Source organism: Kryptolebias marmoratus, linkage group LG16, assembly GCF_001649575.2.
Source record: "Kryptolebias marmoratus isolate JLee-2015 linkage group LG16, ASM164957v2, whole genome shotgun sequence".
Lineage (NCBI taxonomy): Eukaryota > Metazoa > Chordata > Actinopteri > Cyprinodontiformes > Rivulidae > Kryptolebias > Kryptolebias marmoratus.
The window spans coordinates 12,632,665-12,655,238 of record NC_051445.1 but is presented as its reverse complement, the minus strand read 5'-3'; the positions used below and the strand labels follow the sequence as shown (position 1 = coordinate 12,655,238).

General features: G+C 41.5%; 3 protein-coding genes and 1 long non-coding RNA gene across 4 annotated transcripts; 2 read left to right on the top strand and 2 right to left on the bottom strand.

Annotated features, from left to right (window-relative positions):
* The first annotated feature begins 53 nt into the window (after window positions 1-53).
* si:ch211-197h24.6 lies at window positions 54-6,969 on the top strand. Its single transcript, XM_017425037.3, has 12 exons — window positions 54-164; window positions 943-1,042; window positions 2,965-2,995; window positions 3,805-3,879; window positions 3,976-4,115; window positions 4,198-4,323; window positions 4,877-4,922; window positions 5,488-5,556; window positions 5,643-6,022; window positions 6,100-6,204; window positions 6,402-6,459; window positions 6,751-6,969. Exons 1-12 carry the CDS (start codon window positions 157-159, stop codon window positions 6,792-6,794), a joined length of 1,182 nt encoding a protein of 393 aa, XP_017280526.1. The 5' UTR covers window positions 54-156; the 3' UTR covers window positions 6,795-6,969.
* rbm12ba (RNA binding motif protein 12Ba) lies at window positions 6,517-9,870 on the bottom strand. The gene is made up of 2 exons (XM_017425035.3): window positions 9,500-9,870; window positions 6,517-9,307 (listed from the first exon to the last, which is right to left on the bottom strand). The coding sequence occupies exon 2, from the start codon at window positions 9,260-9,262 to the stop codon at window positions 7,559-7,561; it is 1,704 nt and encodes a 567-aa protein (XP_017280524.1). The 5' UTR covers window positions 9,263-9,307; window positions 9,500-9,870; the 3' UTR covers window positions 6,517-7,558.
* A 1,706-nt stretch (window positions 9,871-11,576) lies between these two features.
* On the bottom strand, window positions 11,577-12,284 carry LOC108241088. The gene is made up of 3 exons (XR_001808798.3): window positions 12,134-12,284; window positions 11,882-12,045; window positions 11,577-11,800 (listed from the first exon to the last, which is right to left on the bottom strand). It is a non-coding gene; the product is annotated as an uncharacterized LOC108241088 (long non-coding RNA).
* A 1,680-nt stretch (window positions 12,285-13,964) lies between these two features.
* On the top strand, window positions 13,965-22,318 carry tmem67 (transmembrane protein 67). The gene is made up of 28 exons (XM_017424959.3): window positions 13,965-14,208; window positions 15,281-15,375; window positions 15,494-15,584; window positions 15,737-15,836; window positions 16,646-16,709; window positions 16,796-16,867; window positions 16,950-17,012; window positions 17,288-17,442; window positions 17,546-17,654; window positions 17,823-17,909; window positions 18,432-18,497; window positions 18,574-18,727; window positions 18,799-18,919; window positions 19,017-19,122; window positions 19,282-19,338; window positions 19,416-19,514; window positions 19,600-19,698; window positions 19,982-20,068; window positions 20,182-20,281; window positions 20,364-20,503; window positions 20,607-20,747; window positions 20,852-20,932; window positions 21,013-21,129; window positions 21,231-21,347; window positions 21,431-21,538; window positions 21,630-21,732; window positions 21,816-21,958; window positions 22,043-22,318. The coding sequence occupies exons 1-28, from the start codon at window positions 14,004-14,006 to the stop codon at window positions 22,121-22,123; spliced, it is 2,961 nt and encodes a 986-aa protein (XP_017280448.1). The 5' UTR covers window positions 13,965-14,003; the 3' UTR covers window positions 22,124-22,318.
* Window positions 22,319-22,574: the final 256 nt, after the last annotated feature.

Sequence of the window (22,574 nt, the reverse complement as noted above, 5' to 3'; positions counted from 1 at the left end):
TTAACGCGTTTACAAAATTAATCTACTTTTTTTTTAAAAGGCGAAATAATCGTGCTTCTATTTTCTGTTAGTTTCTCTTGTGGTTGGTTCATTCCAGATAAAAAAAACAACTAAAGCCGACCTTCTGCTCACAAAAACCTCTGGGTTTGCATTAAAATGTCCAGGTATGACAGGTTACACCTTGTAGCTTAAGTAATGTGTAATGAGATGTGTAGCTTTTAACTTGTTGAGATTTTATTCAGTGGCATTATTGTCATTCTGTGAAAAGGTATTTCAAGCATCGTCTGGCTAGGCCTACACACACGCACTCAGAGCTAATCCTCGTTTAATTAAAACCCAAGCGATCCTTGAAATGAATGCATATCGCCCGCCGCCTGTCGTGCCAAAGTTTAGACTAAGATCACCTTAAATTGAGAAATGACGGATGTTGCAGCTGTTTTGGTCAAACTAACAACAACGTTGTGCTGTATCGCGAGATTTCACGCTCAGAGTACGTGTTGTTCATGACTCCCAGCTACTACCACGTCAAATTTTAATTCAGTTCTTGTAAAATTGGCTGAATTGTAGCCGTTTTGAATGGGGTTGGCTCCAAATGTTATTTAGTTGTAGATGCATCCCCATTGATTATTTACTGAAAGTTTCATTAAAATTCATCCTGGTTTGGTAACAAACATGTGCACATACAAAGATATGAGAGATAAAAAATACATCTATTTAAATAATATACACAATGTATGGTCTGAAAGACTTGAAGTTGTTCTGAAATATTCCCACAATCATTTGGATTAAAGAAATTCAAGTTGCGTCTCTGTTACTGTACAAAAAAACCTCTGTTAGCAGAAACACCTCTTCGATAAAGACAATTTTCAGAACATTTGGTTAATTTTGAAGTTGATCACGACTTGGCTACTAAATTATTTACTTGTCTCTTTTATTTCACAGTACTGAGAACATGGAGTCCATGTTCTTCTCGGAGACTCAGGCTTCAGGAGAAAAGCATCCAGGTCCACCAACGACCGGGCCTCCAAGGAAGAAGTTTAAGGTAAATATTTTCTTTTGGATATCTTTTAACGCTTCACACAACAGATATTGTCAGGATTACACTTTTTTACCTTTTTGCATATCATGTTGGCTTTTTAAGCAAGGAGCATTTGATGTGCTCTATATTTATACATATTTTTTTTTACTAGTATAAATCATTGGTCGTTTAAGTTGCTTGATGAGCCACGTGGCCGCAGTCATTTGTAGGTTGGACGTCTTTCCTGCTTTCTGTGCTTTCACACTGCAGTGGTGTGAGTTTAACACCAATTTTACAAAGCTTAGTTTGCAAGCATTTATTAGATCATTAAAAAAAACTCAGTTTTTTTTTGTATTGGTTTGAAGACCTCAGTTGATGTGGAAATAATCTGAGGTGTACAGAATTTTCTATGTTTTCAGTTTTTGCAGTGATCTACAGAACCAATAAACAAATGCAGGTAGTTTTTATAGTTCTCAGAGCTCTTAGCCTCAAACGTGGAGTTTAACAGGTCGTTTCGCCAGTTTGAATTACAGCAGTTCTAAAAATAAAGCGTCCATATTGATGCGTAAACGCAGCTCAGTACGTGCAGCAGTGAGTGAACGGGACAGCTTTGATTCACGATCATGAACCAGCTCAGAGTTCAAACAGAACAAGACAGTCCACATAAGGAATTTTAAGTTAGGAGTACATTTATTTGACCAGAAGGGGAAAAATGCTGCTCAGTCAGATTTGTTTTATGAGAAGTGCGTGTATTTGGGAATATGTGATGTCTGAAGAGCTCAAAATGCCACCAAATTCCATTCTTGCTCGCTGAGGATGGACAGAACAAAGACACTCTGCGGTCGTAAATCTCAATCAGGAGAAGTTCTTGGGCTCTTATGCCTGACGCACTCCTGCCTCTCCGTCTCCTACGGGGGCCCTTGGGGCTCCATCCACCAAACCAACATTGAGAACTGGTTGTTGTGGCTGGTCCCCCCACGGTGCATCTCCTGTATCTGGGGGAACACGCGTGCGCAAAAGAAGAAGAACACGCCATTTATGTCAACGCAGGCTCCTGCTGATTGTTGAAGTCTGTACAAGACCAAAAAAAAAGCCGTAACAGGCTCAGATATGCACTGGCAATAGTTTAAAATCCCACTGTCAAAGAGATAAAACGTAAAAGTTTTACCAAAAACTGTTGCCAGGTTTGAACTGATGCAACAGCAGTCTGTGGAAACACATTTTTACAGGCTGTTGCTTCTCGCATTCCTACTTGACACAAACATAAACTTATCTGGGTTTTTTTCACTCTGGGACTTTTGTCTCTAATGCATTTTTTTGCTGTTTTTGATCCAGATGAGGGAAATGTGTCAAAAATAAGAAATTATCTTCATTTAAAACAGAAAAAAAGAAAATATATTAAATAAGGTAAGCCACATCGATAAGAAAAGTTGTACCGTTCATATTCATCCTTATGCAAAGGGGTTGTATGTGAACTTATTTGTGCAACTTTTCTTTTTCTTTGTTTGCTTCTATATTTTAAGCTTTTGATTCAAAGCACCAAAACGCATCAGTCTGGCCAAAGGCGCACACGGGTCGTGACCTCGGTGCTCATTTATGTGGCCGTAACAGACAAGTCTGTAGGTTGAATGTCGGGAGCTCTCGTGTAATAAAAGTGCAATAACTTTCCTTTTCCTTTTTTGAATCACTGACAGCGTTGCTGTTCTCATTTGATGAGAATTTAGAGCCATCACTGGACGACACACTTTAGAGCCCACGTCTGTTCATTCCTGTGGCCGTCTCTGCGTAATGCAGGGGGGGGTCATTGAGAACGAAGAAGTGACGGCTCTGTGGCGCGTGTGGCGTGTCGGACATGGACGAAGAGTTCAGTCCTCTGCTGGGTGTCATCCTGTCACTAATTTTTGTGTCTCTTCTCCTTCTCGTGGGTTTATCCCCTCTGCTGACAGAAAAAGCATCCACAGTACCCTGCTGACATAGGTAAGTCTTCTTTTTTACACACGGTGCCACTCCCAGTGCCGAGAGTTGAAGCTCGAGACTTTAACTTTCCCGCTTCGTGGCACCGGGGGCGACCTGCTCGCCTCTCGGTTGGTCCCTCAGAGATCAAGGGGCCTGTTTTGGTGCCATCTCATAAGTTTTGGTCTCTAGAGATCACTCATAAAAGTAGGTCTGCAAAAATATTTTCCAGTCCAGACTCGTTAAATTAAGATAATTAATTTAAGATGTTGCAGCTCTTTCAGCAACTTCGTCTGAAATCCCCTTTTTGGGCCGGGGAGCTGTCTACGCTTTTAATCACTGCTGAGTGCAGTGTTAAGTTTTAGTTGCCCATGTTTCACCGGCAACTTTGTTGGTCACTGTAAACTTGACTAAAGTATTTATCTGAGGTTCTGCACGGACTGCTCCATCACTGCGGCACAGACGTGATCCTTCTGTCGCAGGAGGCACGGAGGAAAGCGGTGCATCGTAGTGGGATGTGTCCTGTGCAGAGCATTAGGGACCAAAGTGGGGGGGATAGCCGAGAACCGTTGTTCTTGTTCCTCTCCCAGATTTCAAAAGACACGAGGAGTTTGTCTTACGGCGTTCAGTTCATGAAGTTGTTGCAAGTTGTGTAAAAAAAAAACAAAAAAAACACAACACGCTCTAATGGCGGTAGGTTTTTCCCAAAAGATTCAAACCTGACTGACACGTTGATCAAGTTTCCTGGGCGGACACATTAAGTCTTGGACAATTCTCAAAGTATATCTCGGTTCCTGATTGTTTTTTGTTTTGTATGTTTGTTTTTTTCTCAGTGTTCTCAAAAGGCAATTTTCTCCAAACCGTGCCCTCTCTGAGCAAACTGTTGAAGGGGGTCACTGGGATTATCGGTAAGGAGATTTGCCTTTTCCCTCACGCACACAAACCGCTCCTCCCTCCGTATTGAGATATAAAAATGGATGAACAACACAACGTCGTGTCCGCAGGCCTCCAGTATGTGTGGGAGTACCGCAGCCCGAGTAAAACTGTTCAGCCGCACTACCTCTGCAAGCTCTGCTCCCTGTCCTGTGTGCAGCATGACATCACGGACCACGTGAAGGGCTGGAAACACTGCTTCAAATACATGGTAGGACCCGCCTCTTCGCGAGCCTGACGGCAACGCTTCTGTGCTGGAGAAGTACTCATCTCCCATTCTGCGCTCCACACAGAAAAAATATCACTCTGACAAGATCACCTTTGAAGAGGAAGATGTTGTCAAAGACCCTTCACTCAAAGGTCCGCTTAGAGCCGCCGCTGCAGAGGTGGAAAAGGCAGAGGGGAGGGGGCAAATTAGAGTAAGTGACCGACTGCTGTTACAACTTCGTAGTCTTGGTTTTATGGCTCTGGTTTAAAATAAACTGCATTTCTTGAATGATTTCATCAACTTTTTTTATCTGTTGAAACAGCTAGCAGCAGTAAAATAAAAAAAGTGCCCTTTAGCTTTTTAAAGTGATGTGCGCACGCTTGAATGTTTTTTACTTGTGCGTCAAAACCCCCCCGTTTTGCACATTGGGCGCCTAATTTTCTGCCCCGCTGCTCTCTATGAAAAGGTACGGCGACGAAACGACGGGTGGGCATTGTTGTTGCCTCCTGTCAGTCAGCGCCAGAGACCGAGCCGATCTGACGTCCATGTGGAACAGAGAGCTGACGGGACGGGGAAACGCCGAACCGGACGCTGGCGCCGTTGCGTTACACGTCACACTTTTGTTCCCACAGTGTTGGCAGGACCGTCCGAGAGCGGGCGCCGTGGCATCGCGGCATCGCCCGACGAGCAACCGCACTGCAGTGACATCACAGATGAAAGTGGCTGTTTTTTAACAAGTTAAAATTGTTGTTTGTGGCTTTCAGGTGATTCTAAGGGAGCCCTTTGACGTCCCAAGTTTCAAAGGATTCCGTAAGTTGTTCTGCTGCGCTTCCACTGAAAAGCTTTTCCTCATGCATAAATTATTAACACAGATAAACAAATATTTTAATCAGTAGCTGTGTGGAAACACGTGTATGAAGTCTTATTACCAGTAATGAAGGAAACAGCCTCTCTCTGCTGAAGGACACGTTAAACTGCTGTAACTCACTTTTACAGAGAGTTCAGTATCTTTGTTTCAAACTTTGGCATGCAAGGTGATGGGCTGTAATGGTACTTTTATTTGTTTTTGACTTTTAATTGATTTGGTTTGGCTCATTTGTTAAATTTAGGTTAACCTTCAGGCAAACGCACCTGTAGCTTATTTTATCAAACATTAAAAGTATTAGGGAGGTATTGTCATTGATCTCGTGGCGTTGGAGCCGATGAATTGTCTTTACCTCTGAAGAATCGTTAGACCTGATGTTGGTGAAACTTTTCCTAATGCATAGAAAAGACAGATCTGATCAGGTGTTGATAGTTGTTTTGCAAGTGTGGAAACGGCTGTAGCTGCTTTTATAAAATTATTCATCTCTCTTGTCCTAATTTGAACTGGCAGGTTCTGCTGCTCCAAGAATAGGGCCTCCACCACCACGTCAAGGGCTGGGACCAATGGGCCCCCCCTTTGGTGAGCTCTCTTAGCATTTGAAGTCCACTGCATGAAAGTTTCTCACGGTATCAGCGTGTTTATATTTGTGTGTAATCATCTCACAGGTCCAGGTCCCAGGTTCCATGACTCAGGGTTTTCAGGGGAGTTTTCCCCTCAAGGTGACCCGTTCTCCAAGTACGGAGAATACGAAGAGCCTGGTTTCGGAGGCTACATGTCGAGGGACACGTTTACCGGCCCTGGTATGGATCGAGCACCGTTCTCAGATGATCTGGGTCAACGCCTGCCTGGGGGCGGGAACGGTTTTGGTCCTGGCGAAGGAAGAGCCCGCTACGGTAGGAGTGGACAGCAGGACGAGGGCACCGGTAAAATGTACCAAGGTGCCCAGATGGGGGACAGCTTCAACGACAGGCCGCTGGACAGACCGGAAGGGATGGGAGCAGCTTCGGCGAGCAGCAGCCTTCCTAATACTCTGCTCACATACCTGGTGAGTACCAAATCAGCAAGCTGGTTAGTAGTACTTTGCTGAGGATTGAAGATGTTAAAATGCTTTTATTTTTTTAGGACACTTTCCAGATAGAGAATGAGTCCGACGCACAGTTGGTGCTAAAGGTGACACAGAAACTAACAGACGTGTTGATGGAGTACAGGCTGCGGAGCATATCAGGGGTACCAAGCTCATTTTTAACTAACTATATTAAAATAATTGTTGACGCATATTAGAACCAATATGGCCCTTTTATTCAAATCTGGTCTACTATGCTTTGTGCAGTGTAAAACCAGACATGAGCAAATCTTTTTTATTTTTTTTGTTGTTGTTGTGAATAAAAAAAAAATGTCTTCTCCCTTTTGTCTTTTGTCCTCAGGGTTCAAACGCTAACTCGTCAATGAGCAATGATGAGCAGTTCTCCAGTAACCCCTCAGGTACAGCAGCAAGTCCCGCTCTTAATAAACCCGAATTTAAGTTATCCCTCCAAGTCGTAAAGTTGGATCAGTTTTTATTTATTTGGCGCTTATTGAAATTCTTTTATAAAACAAATTATTATCCAACAACACCATCTTAGTAGAGGTGAACTGCAACTTTAAAGTTAATACACAAGTGGAACTTATTAGACATGGTTTACAGAAAAAACTGCCTCAACACACAAAAATATGAAAATAGGGTCTTTCTTCCATGTCAGTCAGAATAACATTTTTGGAATTGTCTTCTTGCAGGTCCTTCCAGGTATTCCGATCGTCCATCCCAGTATTACAATTGAAATTAGAAGATGGAGCCTCGATCTTCTCATCTCGCCATCTGTTCTAGATGCACATCATTTTCAGCTGTCGGGAGTTCTTGAAACTTTTTTTTTGTTGTTGTTTTTCTTCCACGCTTCGTTCTTTTTCGTGTATTTTTCTAATAAATTTCCAAAGACAGGAGTGGCACAAAATGATCTTGGCATGTTTTAGTGGATCGTTTTTGACTGTATGCAGTCCTCTTCCCCAGGATCTAATAAAAGTTGTGGGGGTGAAAAAAATTAAAATGTTTAAAAATGTAAAGCTTATTTATAATGAAGGTAGCATCTGTAGATATGTCTTCTTCGGTACATCCAGGAATGCTCCTACAGAGGAGACGTCATCAGATTTACGTGGACACGAATTTGGATTCTAGGAACAGCGATGTGTTTAGAATAGGTCTAAACACATCTCCGAGTTTTGTTTTTTCCTTTTATGGTAGCTTTGTTTTCCTCCTCACGTGTAAAAGGCTGCAGCTGTTTTGAAAAAAAAAAAAAAGAATTCAATTCTAGCGACGAGACGGTCACATCAGTGGGGCTTTCCCTCCGGAAAGATCTCAGTTTACTCAAAATACTGTAGGTGTTTAAAAGTTTGTTTCAAAATGTACAAAACATAAATGGAGACAAAGCTTTGAACAGCCTCATACGGATTATTGGAAATGCTTCCATACTTTTTGCCCCCAGCTGAACTTCAAACAAAAAAGGCAAACGGTTTTCTTAAAATGTCCAAAAGCAACTGTGTCCGACAATTAAACACTTGCCAAGATGTCCTCCATTTGCTTCATGCTTATGCGGGTAAGAAGCACATTGGTCCCCAGGAACGTCTTGCCGTGGATCGTCTGAGCCTGTGCGGCCAGCTTTTCAGACTGGAACTTAATCACAGCTTCGCCGGTGCCATCGCCATTACGGTCGCGCAGCAAAATTATGTCGTCCGTCTTCAGCTTAAACTGGCAGAAAAGGTTCTTTATTTGGCTTCTCTGCACATCTGCAGGCATGTTTCTAACGAACAGGCACGTCTGAAGGGCTTGGCCCAGGTTTTTGCTCGGTAATGCTTCCAGCTCAGCCGAGTCGGATTCCCTCCTCCTGCACAGCCTCGGATCTGCCCGAGCAGACCTCTGATACTTCGGGTGGTTCTTTAAGAGCATTTGTGACATGTCCTTTCTGGTGATCGACGAGACCTGAATGGTGTCAGAGCCCACGTGGCAGCCAGAGAGGTTGATCGCGTAGTCAAAGTCCTCGGCGCGGTTAAAAATGAGAAAAGCTTTATCCGTCCTGCTGCCGTTTTTGTCGAGCAGATGGAGCACATTTTTGTGTGAAATGTTTGGACACCCGAATAATTCTTTTATCTCAGTTTTTGTCATAGTACAGAGCAGATTGCTGACGACGACGATGTACTCCTTAGATTGCGATGGCGAAGTCGTTGAGGGAGCGTCAAGTTTTTGCCTTTTTGACGGTTTCAGCGGGAACTGCTTTGCAGTTTTCCTCTTTAGCTGCAGCACAGACCCCCTCTTGTTTAAGTTGTCCTTAAGGCGTCGCTCAGGTTTCTGCGTCACCCAAACATCTGAAGCATTTTCACATTCTTCAAGAGCACCGAGCCACATTTTTTCATCTGCCCCGCGTACTTCGACACAGACGGAGCCGAGTAACTGTTTGTTGAAGCGAAGGGCATCGAACGCGTCCCGGATTTTTGCGAACTTCACAACGCAGCCACGACTGGGTCCCAACCGAACGTTTACTATGGCTTCCTGTACAGTCAGCCCTTTGAAAAAATTGCAAATGTCTTCTTTTGTGGTTGAGGCTGGCAGGCCAAATAGCCTGACGTAGCCTGGCCTTGAGTTCAAGGTTTGCTCCGGCGTCTCCGTCTCTTCAGAGGGTACGCCTGTGCGTTCGTCCGTGTGAAAATCCACTCCTGGCAGCGTAGTTTGTGTTGACTGGAGATGTTGAAGGACGGTGCAAATTCCAAAAAGAAAGGCTGTGTTGGAATCCAGAGGGTGCTCATTTGAAGCTGAAACGTCTGAAGTATTGGCTGAAGGCTCCTGATCGTCTAAACGCGGTAAATTTTCTGCATCTGGCTCAGATGAAAACTCAGCAGAAGGTAAAAGGTTTGCTGCGTCGTTGTCCTCTCGAGGGCTTGATGGAAAAGTTGCAGCCGATTGTGGCTGAGGCGCAGCGAGCCGGGAAGCTTTCGCTTTTATCAACGACTCCAATCTGTGCTCCAGCTGCGCCATGCTGCTTATGTGCAGGAGAACCTTGGAGCCTTTAATGGGCCGTCCACTCTGACGCATGGCGAGCTGCGCTTCTCTTTCTGTCCTGAATGCAATAAAGGCCTCTCGGAGACTTCCTCCCACGATGTAAACTCCTCCATCGGGAATGTGCAGAGGCTCAAAGAACGAGCGTATATCATCAGAGCCTGCCTTCTCGTCCAGGCCTTGCAGTCGCAGGATTACGGACATTTCTCCCTCATGCAGGCTGGGTGGTGTCTGAAATTTCTGAAAACTCTGGTGGGGCAAAAAAAGAAGGAAAAAAAAACAGCCAAGAACAAAAAATGTTTAAGATTAAGGTTTACATGGGAAACAATGCCAGAGGAAACAGTTGCCACAAAGATAAGCTTTATGCAGGAAAGGCGGGAAAGCTTAAAAGGTAAAACAAAAAAAAAACGTGTTTTACATAAAATGCACACTTATACTTACTCTCTTTCTCTTTCAGAATATTGTCTAAAGGTCGTTCTGTCAGGCGTGTTATTGTTTAAAAATCCTGTCTTGGTTACGGAGACGTCCTCCCGCTTTCCCTTTCAGCCCAAATGCGCAGTTTTCCCTCTTTTTATAGCCGGAGATCTGCCTCGGCTCATTACTGACACCTACTGGCCGGAGTGTGAACTACAAGCGGCGCCTGGTCTCGGTTTAATCTGATAGGCGCACTGTTTTGTTTTTGTTTTGTTCCGGTTATTTACATTCGGTTGCGTTTAATTGCTTATTATGAGAAGATTCACGACTGATTTCCATGCACAGTAAGTAAAAAGCAAAAAACAGACCGGTGGTAAATATGGTAATAATCCTAAGTAAATGCATCTTTTAAATTGAAAGTGTAACATTCCTTGGAGGAATGCCTTATTAAAACCTTGAAGATAACTGTTATGCATGATACTGCGAGATGCTGAGGTCTCAGCTTCTACCATATCAATTTTTAATTCAATCTCTGTAAAAATGCCTGAGTTTCAGCTATTTTTGTGTTGGTTAACATTAGATAAGGTGTGACAGTCATTTTGAATTTTACTGGCTTCAAAAGGTAATCAGCTGTAGATACACATCCAATGAATACTATCTCAAAGTTTTAATAAAGTCCATCCAGTGGTTCATGAGATATTTTGCTAACAGACTAACAGGGTTGACTCAACAGTTAATGCTAAAGTTTTAAGCAAAGATCTTGTGCAACGAGTAGCACTTGGAGAACATGTTTTGGCAGCTTCACAACTACTGCCACGCCAAGTTTTAGGACTGTATCTGCAAAATTGACTGAGATATTGCCTTTTTTATATTTTCTAAGATCAGTTGGCTGTGGCGAACATTTTGAATTGGGTTGTAGAGGTGCATCCAATATTTATTTCCTGAAAGTTTCATTAAAATCCTCTCAGTGGTTCATGAGATATTTTGCTAACAGGCACACAAAGTCGACACTAAATAGTCGATGGCAACATTTTCAAGCAAAGATCTGTAACTGCTCAGGATATGTTTAGCTCAGCTTAGCAGCTTGTTTGTGGGAAAAGAAACACATCTTGCAAAATGACCCAATAGGAAGCTGAAACTTTGACTGCAGCGAAGCAAGGAATCGACAAATCTGGAAAGTTATCAACAAAAAGCATTCAGTACAAATCTAGACTTTGTCTCGGCATTATTTGTTTTCTAGTAATATGATGCATTTCTTCAGATTTTGTATTAGGCTCATTCCAGTAAATCCTTAGTTGAGAGAAAGATGTTACTTACATGATCTTCAATAAGTTGTGTGAGCTGTACTTTGATGGCTTTGATAAAGGAAGTGAACCAAGTTGAGTTTCATCATGCAAAGGTGTTGTTTGTATTTCCTGTAAAACTCCCCGTGACTCACATTCTGCTAAAAAAAAACAAAAAAAAAACACAGAGGACTCTTGTGGAAAAAAACCCTCAACTATCATATTACATAGGTTGTGTTTTATATCACAAAATATCCCACATTTATCTGTTAAAACCCTGTTCAGACAGTCTGTTTATTTTAGTTGCAGTTTCTCATTATCCCTAAGCACATTTTCTCTTACACGCTTTGCTATGATTTGCAGTTTTCTCGGAAAATCTCTGAACTGCTCAAGGCAGATCTGCAGTTGCACCCTTATAAACAAATTAGTTCTCTCTGCTCGGTTTAGACCATTTACTCCCGAGGGACAGAGCTGCAAAAACATTAACATGTGTGCAGGAAATCGAAAATTGTGAATTTAAAAACAAAAATGTCCCCTTTTGTCATGGCCATAGGGGACATTTGATTAGATTTACTTTTTATTTTTCCTTAAAATGCTTTTTTTTCCTTGTACTTCTTTTTAAACGTCATGTAAAAAGCACTCTGAATTGCCGCTGTGTTTTAAATGTTCAACATAAGTAAACTTGTTTTTCTTTTGGACATTGTTGGTGTTTCTTCTTCCCGTGTTTTTTCTTTTGTCACAGATTTTGTCTGTGCCTCCAAATGAATGCATTTTGTTTCTGCTTTACTTTCCAATATGTAAAAACATCTTAATATGATGAGGTACAGCCTTATTGTCTTCAGACTCTTTATTTTTCTGGCAAGAATGGGAGCAATAATCAGAGAATCGAGTCATTCTGTCATGGTTTTATCCAAGATTTGACCCACAAGCAGAAAACTCACAAGGAACTGGCAGTAAGTTAAGGTTTATTTTCAGCGAGGTAGTGAAAACAGGAACGTGGGTTCCACTGGAACACGGACTCCAGCGGCTCTGGGTTCAGGAAGCACTTGAGAGGGAGAAGTTGTGATTAGTTGCGGTTCCGTTCCAACACACAATGACTTTCTGAAGCTGGTAAGACTTAGCTTACGGGTTGTGAAGTCGGACCAAGCTGGAGCAGGTTTGTGGCGGCAGTGAACGGCGGAGAGCGGACAGGGTTTCGGTCACGGACGAGGTAAGTTCTTCGAGCAGCTTTAATCTTCACTCAGCGGTTCTTTCTTTCCGGGTTAACGCCAGACTGTACTTCAGAGTTTCCTTGACGAGATGAAAACACACAAGGTCAACAGATACATATAGGAAATACTTAAGACAAATACTCAGAAGTACTGGGAGCTTGATGTACCACGAATGGCAATACTCAGGCGTCGACTGAGTGGCAGCAAGCTCCTTATATGCCTCTCCTTGATAGACCATCATCTGATCCAGGTGTGTCTCATAATTACCCAGCCACTCTCCAGAACGCTCCATACCGCCACCTGCTGGACAGAAACAAAAAACACTCCACAACCCCAACACATTCTTTGTAGCTCACACAGGAAGCAGTAACATTTCTCCCCAAAAAAGAGGAATCTGTGATGAGACTGACCTTGGCCGTTGTTTACTCTTTTAGGCTGATGTGCATTCACACACAGAGAGAAAAAAACCCAAAACACATGGTAAGTCTGAAAGCCAGCCTTTTTCAATCAAAATGATGGACCTTTTTCAAAAAGAATTAAATAAAATATAATCTGCCATGACACTGCGACAGCACTGTGCAAAAAATTGGATTGGAAAATTTACAAAATTGAGAATTTTGTAAACATTATCACTATATTGTAAACCTAATTTTCCCCTTGATAGTGTAAAATGTTTCAACTTTAACTTTATTTTATTTAGATGTTAAATAATTGAGTTCTTGTTCCAGCTCCTGGCTGCTTAATGTTGTGGAAACCTGACGTCTGCCTCAGATTTCTGTTATCTTATCATTGAAATAAGTTGCGTTTTAACTTGTCCCTTCCTCAGAACAGTTAAAAGGTTTGTTCAGAGATGGAAAAAAGAAAAACACAATCAGAGTCAAAAACTCTCAGGAGTCTGTGGCACATTTTTGAGTAATCTTTAATCTTTGTCTGCTAAATCCTAAATTTACTGAGTCCGCTGTCATAGAAAACAGGGACAAAGACTGAAGTTTTACGGAGTTATATACACTTTCAATAACATATATGATTCCCTCTTCCCCCTTGCAGGTGGGTTTCAGCTGTCCATTTTTACTTTTTGCCCACTTGACAGATCCATAATTGTGTACAGTCCTCCGACCCAAGACTAGGATGTAATACACTTGAGTTTGGTTGTACTGAACTCCTCCTTAAAATTTAACTCACTTTAATTATTTTTTATTTAAAATCATCTAGTTTAATGATTTATGAATTAACTACCACATAATGCATCTCTGTAACACGATAGTGTATTTAACAACAAACTTCTGATTACATGTTTCTCTTACTCAGCACTTCTTTGAGATTACATGACACCTTTTCATGAAACAACTTAAACAAGGTTAAACAGTTCTCTTTATCTCCCTGTGGGTGATTTATCTGCCTCCTCCTCTGTGGTGGGCTGAAACGCTGTGAACACACACACAGACACACACTGGACCGGTTCTCCTGTGCACATGTTGCACCCGAGCAGGGCTCGTACATGCACACCAGTTCACATGCACACCTTACTGAGCGGCTGGGCTCACAAACTCACATCTTAATGAGCGGCCGGGGCTCGCAAACAAGAATCACAGGTGAACACACACAGGTGGGCAATCTTCTAACTCCTGCACTTTAAATGGATTTCTCTAAACTCTGAACAGGCAGCAAATGAAACTCAAACTAAACTAAACAAGCCTAAATTTCAATCTATCTAAGCAACTGACCCCTGTACTACTTATGCATTTAATCCATAACTATAAACTTTTCACCTCAGTGTCAGCAGACATAACAGAAGCTTGTAAGTGAAACAGAATCTATAAATGTGCAAAAATGAAAGAGATGCAATAAGTGTTATTATCTATCTATCTATCTATCTATCTATCTATCTATCTATCTATCTATCTATCTATCTATCTATCTATCTATCTATCTATCTATCTATCTATCTTTTGTTTTCTGTGTCGCGCTAAAGTTAGCCCTTTACGTCATCACGCACCGTGAAGGATTGTGGGTAAAAAAGGAGGACCGTTGTTTACCATGGCGCCGGGGACGCTTCTGTTCGTCATTAATGGGCATAGAGGGCTCATAACGTTATTGTTTTTGATGAACATTGGTCACATTTGCTGTCAGCAGTTTGTCATCCCCTTTAAGGCCCCCTCGGACTGCGGCGCGGAGGAATTCTTCGACATATCGAGTTTGTCGTGCGCGAAGTGCGGTTCAAATCAGCGCCAGAGCACAACAGGTCGGGTTTTTGTTGTTGTTGTTGTTTAAATCATAATACAACACAACTACTGACGTCATAAGATACCAAACACTAATAACTGTTTCTAATCTTAAAAAGAATAAGAGTAATATGGTCCGCCACGGGAGTATCAGCAACGAGTAGCTAACAGTTAGCTTGCTGCTAATGTCTTTAAAAAAAGTCATCCCAGAGACTTAATGTTTATATAATTAAGACTGCATAAAATGCAACTTATAGTCGAGTTTCATTCATATCATATCTATAAAAAAGAGTATTCGAAATCTTACTCAGTTTTTTAAAAAAAAGTCAAGCCACATTTCATTTTATTTTGTTTTCAACGAGACTCTGTTGTCATTTTATGTTATTCTGAAGGTTATTTATTTAGAACAGTGACTTCTTTTCTAAAACCTTTTTTTTATTCCACTTTACTTAGACCTATGAAACATTGAGAGGCACCTACAATCAAGGGATGAAGCAGTGTTGCTTGTACACACTGACAGCAAAGAATCACATTTTAAATTATATTTAGTTTTTTTTGTTAACAATAGCCGGTCACAAAGACACACTTCCCCCTCATTTCTTTAGTTGTAGCAAAGCCTTTTTTTTATGGACATTCGTCTGAGAGGCTAGAGCTGAATAAAGTGAGATTTCATCAGAATTTATTTAATCAAAAGCTGAGGTTTTGTTCACTTTATTTACCCAACATAATCAAGCTACATTAAATAAGTTTTTAGGTAAGGATTTATATTCAAGTCTGGGTGAAGGACTAGTTTGTGGCTTTGGGTTGTTTCTCATCACTTGGGTGTATTTTTTATAAAGAGCATGAAAATCCTACATTTATGACAATATTTATGAGCTTATACATAATGTAATCGTGGTAAGGTGTGTTTGGGTAAATATTGCAAGTTTCATGTATTCATGCATATTAATCAGTCCTGTAGAATATCTTTTTCCTTTGGTTTACAAATTTAAACTGTGTTTCTGTCCTTTCCTGACTAACGTTATCCATGCCCCTCACTGGTAGGTGAAATAAAACTGTTTCTAATCTGAAAGTGTTTGTTTGTTTCTGCAGGGCTGAGCTGCATTTGCCAAACTGGGTACAAAACAACAAACCTCAGCTCAGATAAAGTGTCCATCGCTTGTGAGCAGTGTCCCACGGACAAGCCTGTATGTGCAATTTACCTCCAATTTGTTTGAAGTCAAATTACAGTCTCTCGTACAGTCCCGCCATAACATGGTGTAGGTTAATATTTGAGTAATGTTTTCTTGCTGTCCTCCTTTACAGGCAGTCACTCAGGACGGGTTCGGGTGTATCCGCTGTCCGGGGAGCCTTACCGATGAGGGGAAGTGTCAGTGCTCATCAGGCAGCGTCCTGGGTGAGTCACCAATGACAAGAGAAGTTATTTAAAGATTTGCTGCTGTAAATTCAAGAAATAATTTGTGGTGCGCACTGTGAAAGTTTTAAATGGAGCATGGTGAGGTAATAGAAGTTAAGAAAGGTAGAACATGTCCATTTTTGTTTTTCCAGTGGAAAGGGATGTTAACGGAAACATTCTGGATGAGGCCAGATGTGAGGCTTGCAACGGTGACAGTCCTGCTCTGTCTGTACCAAACACTAGTGGAGACAGGTACATTATATTCATTATATTCACTATATTCAGGTTACATGACTTAGATACATGCGGTAACTGATCCAAGTGTCTGATGTTCTACATTTTGGACGTTGGGTGTAATCAAGACAATAATTTCCTGAGAGAAAAAAAAATGTTTTCTGGACGGAATGATCGTAATTCAGATCTTGAAGGCATTTTTTTTTAAAATGAAGAATGTGAATCTTTATTGTTACACAGGTGAGCGCCGCCTCTGCAGTCATGTTGGAAACTAACTCCAAAACAAACGTGTATTAGGTTTAAAAGTTTTATAAATAGTCCTAAAAAAAACTCAAGACTGTCAAATGTTTATACCTTTATGTCAAATCTGAAGTTCGTTAACAAGCTGACTTTGACTTTACCCTCATGGTACGACATGTAATCAAACTTTGTACCACAAGATGGTGGGGTTTAGCTGTGGTATTCACACATGAGCACTTGAGATGTTCTATGCAGCAGCCAATGTCTTGTCATGTTCATTTAAGTATTAAGTCTGTGTAAAAGTAAAAATAAAATCTATAAATCTTAATAAAAGTGACTTTATTTTCTTTTGGCTTAATAATTTTAATTGTGCATCTCAAACCACAAGCTCCTGACCTTTTATCATTTCATTTTCTTTTTCCTTTTATGACATATCGTGTTTGCCCTTCACTCCTGTTTGCTCTCACTCTTGCTTTATGATCCCTGATGCAGTGTTTTTTTTTACTGCACAGGCAAACAGAAGGCCGCGTTAAGTGTTTATTATGTAAGTGATGGAACAAAATTGTTTTTTAAAAATTGTTTTTCAGGTGTGAGAGATGTCAGGCTACCTTCATAAATACCTCCTGTGTGTGCACCTCTCCCAATGTCCTGGTGAGTTCAAACATCTTGCTACTCTCAAATTAAACACCCGTCAAAAATACGTCTTTCATCAGTGTTTGTATTTATGTTTTTTGTAGGCAGGAGGATTGTGTTTCCCTTCAGGCAGCCTTTCGACCAGTGTGAACCCCAGTGTCAGCTACTCTCAGCTGGTGAGACATTTTGCCTTTCTCTAAACACATTCATGCAGATTTTTTTCCTGTTCTGTTCTGATCTGGTGTTTTTCCACTGCAGAAGTTCAGCATCCAGTCTGCCTGGTTTGTGGAAAACCTCTACTCGTCCTCAGCAGCATGCCTCGTAATCCAACGAATTTTATTTCTATAAAACTATAACAGTAATTTATGTTCCACAGAAATGTCATTTAATAATGTTCACTCAATGAATTGTAGCAAAACTTTCATGGAATAATTAAATACAGAAACAATGTTTTTAATTAAGTGTATAGTGTTGAGTATAGAGATTTTAACACACATAAAGACCACTGTGTTCCAGCTTTATAATAGTGATGGTAGGATTTTACTCAAACGTGTGTGTGATTAGCTTTTTTCTGTAACTTTATCTTCTTCTTATAGATCTTCTCAAACCTGACAGCGTGTCAGGCCCTCGGGAACATGTGTGTGATGAATATGCACTCCTTCAGCGGTCTGTCCAATGACGCCTGTGGGCTCTTTAACACGATCTTCAGATCAAAGGCCACTCTCAGCTCAGTTCAAGGCATTGCTTATTGGTAACCATGTCTGGATTTTTTCCATCTCTGCATGTCGGCGAGTCACAGTCCGGCTTGTTGTGGTTTGCTTTCAGTCCAACGGTTGTGATTTTTCTGCTTGCAGGAGAGTTAATCTCCCGTGGCTGTACTATGGGGACGAACCGGGGCTGGCAAGTCGAGTACTTCAAACAGATCCCGTTCCCATTGGCTTCAGTTTCAGGGGAACAAAAAAGGTAAATTTGCCAATTATGTCATCTTTACAATAAAAATGTTGTAAATCAAGAAGGCCTCAACACGTTAACCACATTTAAAAGAGTTCCTGTTCCCTCCAGATTCCTCCAACTGAGCTGTGAAGCAGAAATGTTCTCTTGATGGACTTTTTGTTTGTTTGTTTATGTCAGAATACAGACCTTCAGCTGCTAGCGGCCGTCTATAACGTCAGAGGAGAGTTCCTTAGATGGGAGCAAGTAGGAGAAAGTAACCTGCAGGTAAGATCTCAAGATAATTGAGATTAAATCAGATGCTCGGTTTCTTTTTCTGGCTTCAAGCAAACAAGCTTTGTGTCTCAGCTCAGATTTCTTTGATACAAACTACCAGTCTCAGTGCAAGTAATCAGATCAGGTGTGTAAGTCTGGACTTTATTGACCTTAACTGCCTGAGCTGTTTTGGTCTTGCTCTGGTATTTTTGTGCCATCTTTTCTTTTACTGTGCCTTTTCCCAGAAAGTGTCAGCGGGAGCTTCATTTTATCATCTGAGATTCACTTACAGGCGTTTGAGCCCTGAAAAACTTGATGTTTACCTGGAGAGTTTAGTGTTGGAGCCACTTCTCAAATTTCCTTGTTACTTTCAACCATTTATTTTTTTCTTTTTAACTCATGCATGCATTAGTTGTTGTTATTCTGCTGAAATGTGTAACCCTGACCAAAGTATGGTGTTAGTCCGTGTGATTCGGATAAAATACGCATAACGGGCAGTTTATAAACACTTCACATTGCCTCCTCTTTTTGTAGTTTTGTCCAGAATCAGCGACCAAACAAGCAGCAGCCTTCAGCTTTGGAACTGCTTACCAACAAAGTGTGAGTGTCTTGCATTCAGTTGGGAAAATTAAAGCAACCTCTTATCACATGTCGTAATTTGTTTGTGTTTGTGCAGTGTGAGCTTTCCGTAGCAGTCCTGTTGGTTACCCATCCCGAACCATTGTTCTATGATGTTTTTATGGATCTCGGTGGAGGAGAAAACAAAAAACTTCTTCCTCTGCCAACGCTGGTTCAAAACCAGCAATACAATGGGCGATTCATCAATCAAGGTGAGAGTTTATGTTTTAAAGTAAACAACATGCATGCAGAATATTGTGATGAGTGTTATTTTTTTCTGTAGAGGTTATGAAGAACTGGTACCTCTCTCGACGAATCTTCCTGGTCGACACGCTGAGTGGAAGAGAGAAGAGTTTAGGTTCCTCACCTAAAGTCATCCGCGTGGCCACCACGGTCAAAATAAGGTAAAATCCCACCACATTTTCTATCCAGATGGAAAATGAAGTGTCTGGAAACTGTTTTGTGAAGTGGAGATGCTTGTATTGAAGGTGCATTTTGTAGGTTCCAGCTTGTCCCGCGAACCCAGGAGGGCCAAATATATCCCCCTCTGATGAGTGTGACCTACACAGATGTTCCCATCACAGACATCAACACTCAGACTGTGTCTGTGAGTACATGCACACCCACTGACTTAAGGCCCAGTGCCCCTAAACTTTACCTTGAGCATTACAACTCAGTGTCTAACATCAAGCTTTACCATCATATTTATTTATCTCAAAAACAAGCTTTTTTGGTAAATTTATGCTTCAGATTTATCTGTTTCCAGGTAACCTTTGCAATGGAGTACGAGATGGATCAGGTTGATACTCGCACAAAGACAGATGTGAGTAAAGCCTTGTCCGTATGACCGATGCCGCAGCACAGAGCGATCCAGCTTCAGCTGATGTTTTGTCTGCGCAGACTGCTCTCGGTGTCTTGGGAGGGTTGGCCGTGCTCTGCGCCCTGCTGAAGACAGTCAGCTACAAGAGAAGGATTGCCTCTCCCCTCATTGACGTGGAGGTAGCGTATCATCGTTTCAATCGCTCCATGTCGTGTATGTGTGTAAAGCTTTAAACCGGTGCTGACAGTTTGTTGATCCTTTCAGACGATTGGGAAGTTCCTTTTGTTTTTCGCTGGTGATCTGGCCAATGTTTTCTTTGTTGTCACTGTGGGAACTGGACTTTACTGGCTCATCTTTTACAAGGTATGTCTCCCAGACTAAAACTTTAGATGGGGTCTCAGTAAAGTTTGTCCTTTTTGTGTAAGTGTTTTCCTTCCTGCCTTTTTTGGCTTTTTTCCCCACACAAAGTGTTTCTTTCTTTGTCTTTGCATGGTATTAACCCTTTCTCTTTCCATCTCTGCATTCTTTAGACTCTCAAGGCAAGTTTTTTTCCTCCTTTTTCATTCCCTGACTGACTTTTTAATGTACAGATTTAACTTTTTGTCTGCTTTCTGAATTGATGTGATGTACGTGTGTTCGCATACAGGCCCAGCAATTTGTATCAGTGTTGTTGCCGCTGCCTATGCAGGAGGAGCAGTTTGTCACATACATTGGTTGTGCCTTTGCTCTCAAGGTAAAGTCCATTGTTAAACTGAGTGTTGTTGATTTCGACTCAGTTTAGATGTTGTGTTTGTAGCTTGAAATAAAACATTTTTAAAAAGTCTTATTTTGTGTGTTTGTATCCAGGCTGTTCAGTTTCTGCACAAGCTTTACCTGCAGGTGTCGGTTGATATATTTCTGATTGACTGGGAGAGGCCTCGGACTAAACCAAGCAAATCTGTGTCAGGTACGGATCATAACTTACCATTTCTCTGAGATAATTACGGCACCGGTTTGTTTCCAGTTTAACTTATTCTCTGCTGCTTCAGGTGCCGGGGATACAAAACGTGACTCTTCTCCAGTCAGCATCTGGAGGACCTACTTTGTGGCCAACGAGTGGAACGAGCTCCAAACCATCCGCAAGATCAGCCCAACTTTTCAGGTCATGGCAGTGCTCTTCTTTCTAGAAGTACGTCTTGTGGAAAAAAAACAAAACAAAACACGTTCTCCCTGTTTTATTTGAGGTATATGTGTCTCTTTTCTTCATTCCTAACGTGTCGATTTGTGTTAAGGTGCTGGGTTTCTCTAACTTGGCTCTGAGAGACCCCTGGTCAACTTTAGAGCGCCCCCCACAGGCGTACACCCCTCCTTACAGCCTGATTCTGCGATACGGTGTTGCAGCTACGCTTTGGCTCTGCATCGGACTTCTGCAGGTAAACAGCCACCAGTCACAGCTACTTTATCTTTCACCGTTCTTAAGGATTCAGAGAAATGTAACATATGAGTTCCTCTAACAGACACCTTTGTGTCCCCACAGGTGATTTTCTTCACGGTCTTTTATGAGCACTTCATAGAGGACAAGATTCGTCAGTTTGTGGATCTCTGCTCTGTCAGCAATGTACGTACACAAGCACGTGTTGTTTTTGGCATATTTCCCTCTGTATTCTTTTATTTAAAGGTGTGTGTGTGTTTTTGCAGATCTCTGTGCTGCTGTTGTCCCATCGCTGTTTTGGTTACTACATCCATGGACGTTCAGTGCATGGGCACGCTGATACAAACATGGAGGAAATGAACAACAATCTGAAGAGAGAACGTGTACGTACACTAACAGCTTTTTTTTTTTTTCCTACCTGATATTCTTTAGAAAAGTGGTTCTTTATTAACATTATTTTGATTCTCTTTGTTTCTGTTGTAAGGAGTCTCTGTGTGGTCAGCGGGGTCTAGTTCCCAACTCAGATATTCAGACCTTTCAGGTGTCTATCACCAACCGTATGAGGCTTCAGTACGACAGGATACAGGATTCCCTCAGCAGGGTTTGTGCTCACCTCTGTCACGTTTGTTTCTCTCCTTCAACCTTGTTCTTCCAAAGAATAATCTCCAACTTCCTGTTCCCCAGAGGATCAGACCTTCTCGGCTGATGGACGCTTCCACAGCCAACTTGTCAGAGCTGCAGTTCAGAGCCTACAACACCATGAACCACTTCCTGGGCTCTGTTATTGACCATGTAAGCACAAATAAACTCATCACTCGGCTGACCCGACCGCATGTCTGTTTGTTTAGTAGATTTGTTTTGTGTGTTTGTGTGTGCTACACAGGGCCACTCTGACATGGACTACGCAGTGAGGGATAAGCTCATGTTTGAGAGGGTCTTGGGGATGGAGTTCATGGAAGCCAGTGACAAAAGCTTTTTTTACAACGGTAACAACCTTCCCTTGTTTTGTTTCCGATGGCTGTTCATGCACATGAATGTACGTGTGTATAAGATGCATTTCTCTCTGCAGATGAGTCGCACTCCTTCAGCAACGTGCTGTTTTATGGAAACGAGGCCACGCTGCTTATCTTTGACACTCTGTTCTTCTGCGTTGTTGACCTGGGATCTCAGAACTTTGTGCTCGCGGCTGTGCTCACATACGTACAGCAAACGGTCAGTATCTGATGTTCGTGCAGAGCGCTGTCTTCTCGGCACTAAATGAAGGCTGAATATTTGAAATTGTTTTGTGTGTTGCAGATGTTTTGTTTCCTCCGTAACAGCCTTGGAAGGAAGAACCTTGTCAACAAAATGCTGGTGGATCAGAGGTTTCTGATATAAACGTCAGCTGTTGGTGGTTTTTAAATCTGGTTTGGTGGCATTTCTTATACAGATGTTTATTTTTTACACGTTGTGCGTCACGTTTTGTATTTTTCATAAAACGTACAATGTTTTCATTGCTGTTTTGGGGCAAATACGTTCGTTTCTGGAAATATTTCTGTTTTCTATTGATTAAATTGTTTTGATATAAAGCCATCTTGTGTTGAGTTTTTTGTTTTGTTTTGTTTCTGTTTTTTTTAGGAAAATTACAAGTGTTCTTAATGTATATTACAAATACTTATTGTTTACCCTGGTTCCAAAATAAAAAAGATATTCCCTCGTCTACAAAAATGGCATTGTTTTTCTCTTCACAAACGCAGAACTTGTAAGCAATATGTTTATTTATGTTAAAAAATATTTAAATATGATACTCTTGGCTTGGATTATTTGTGCAGAATCTTTTACCTTTCAT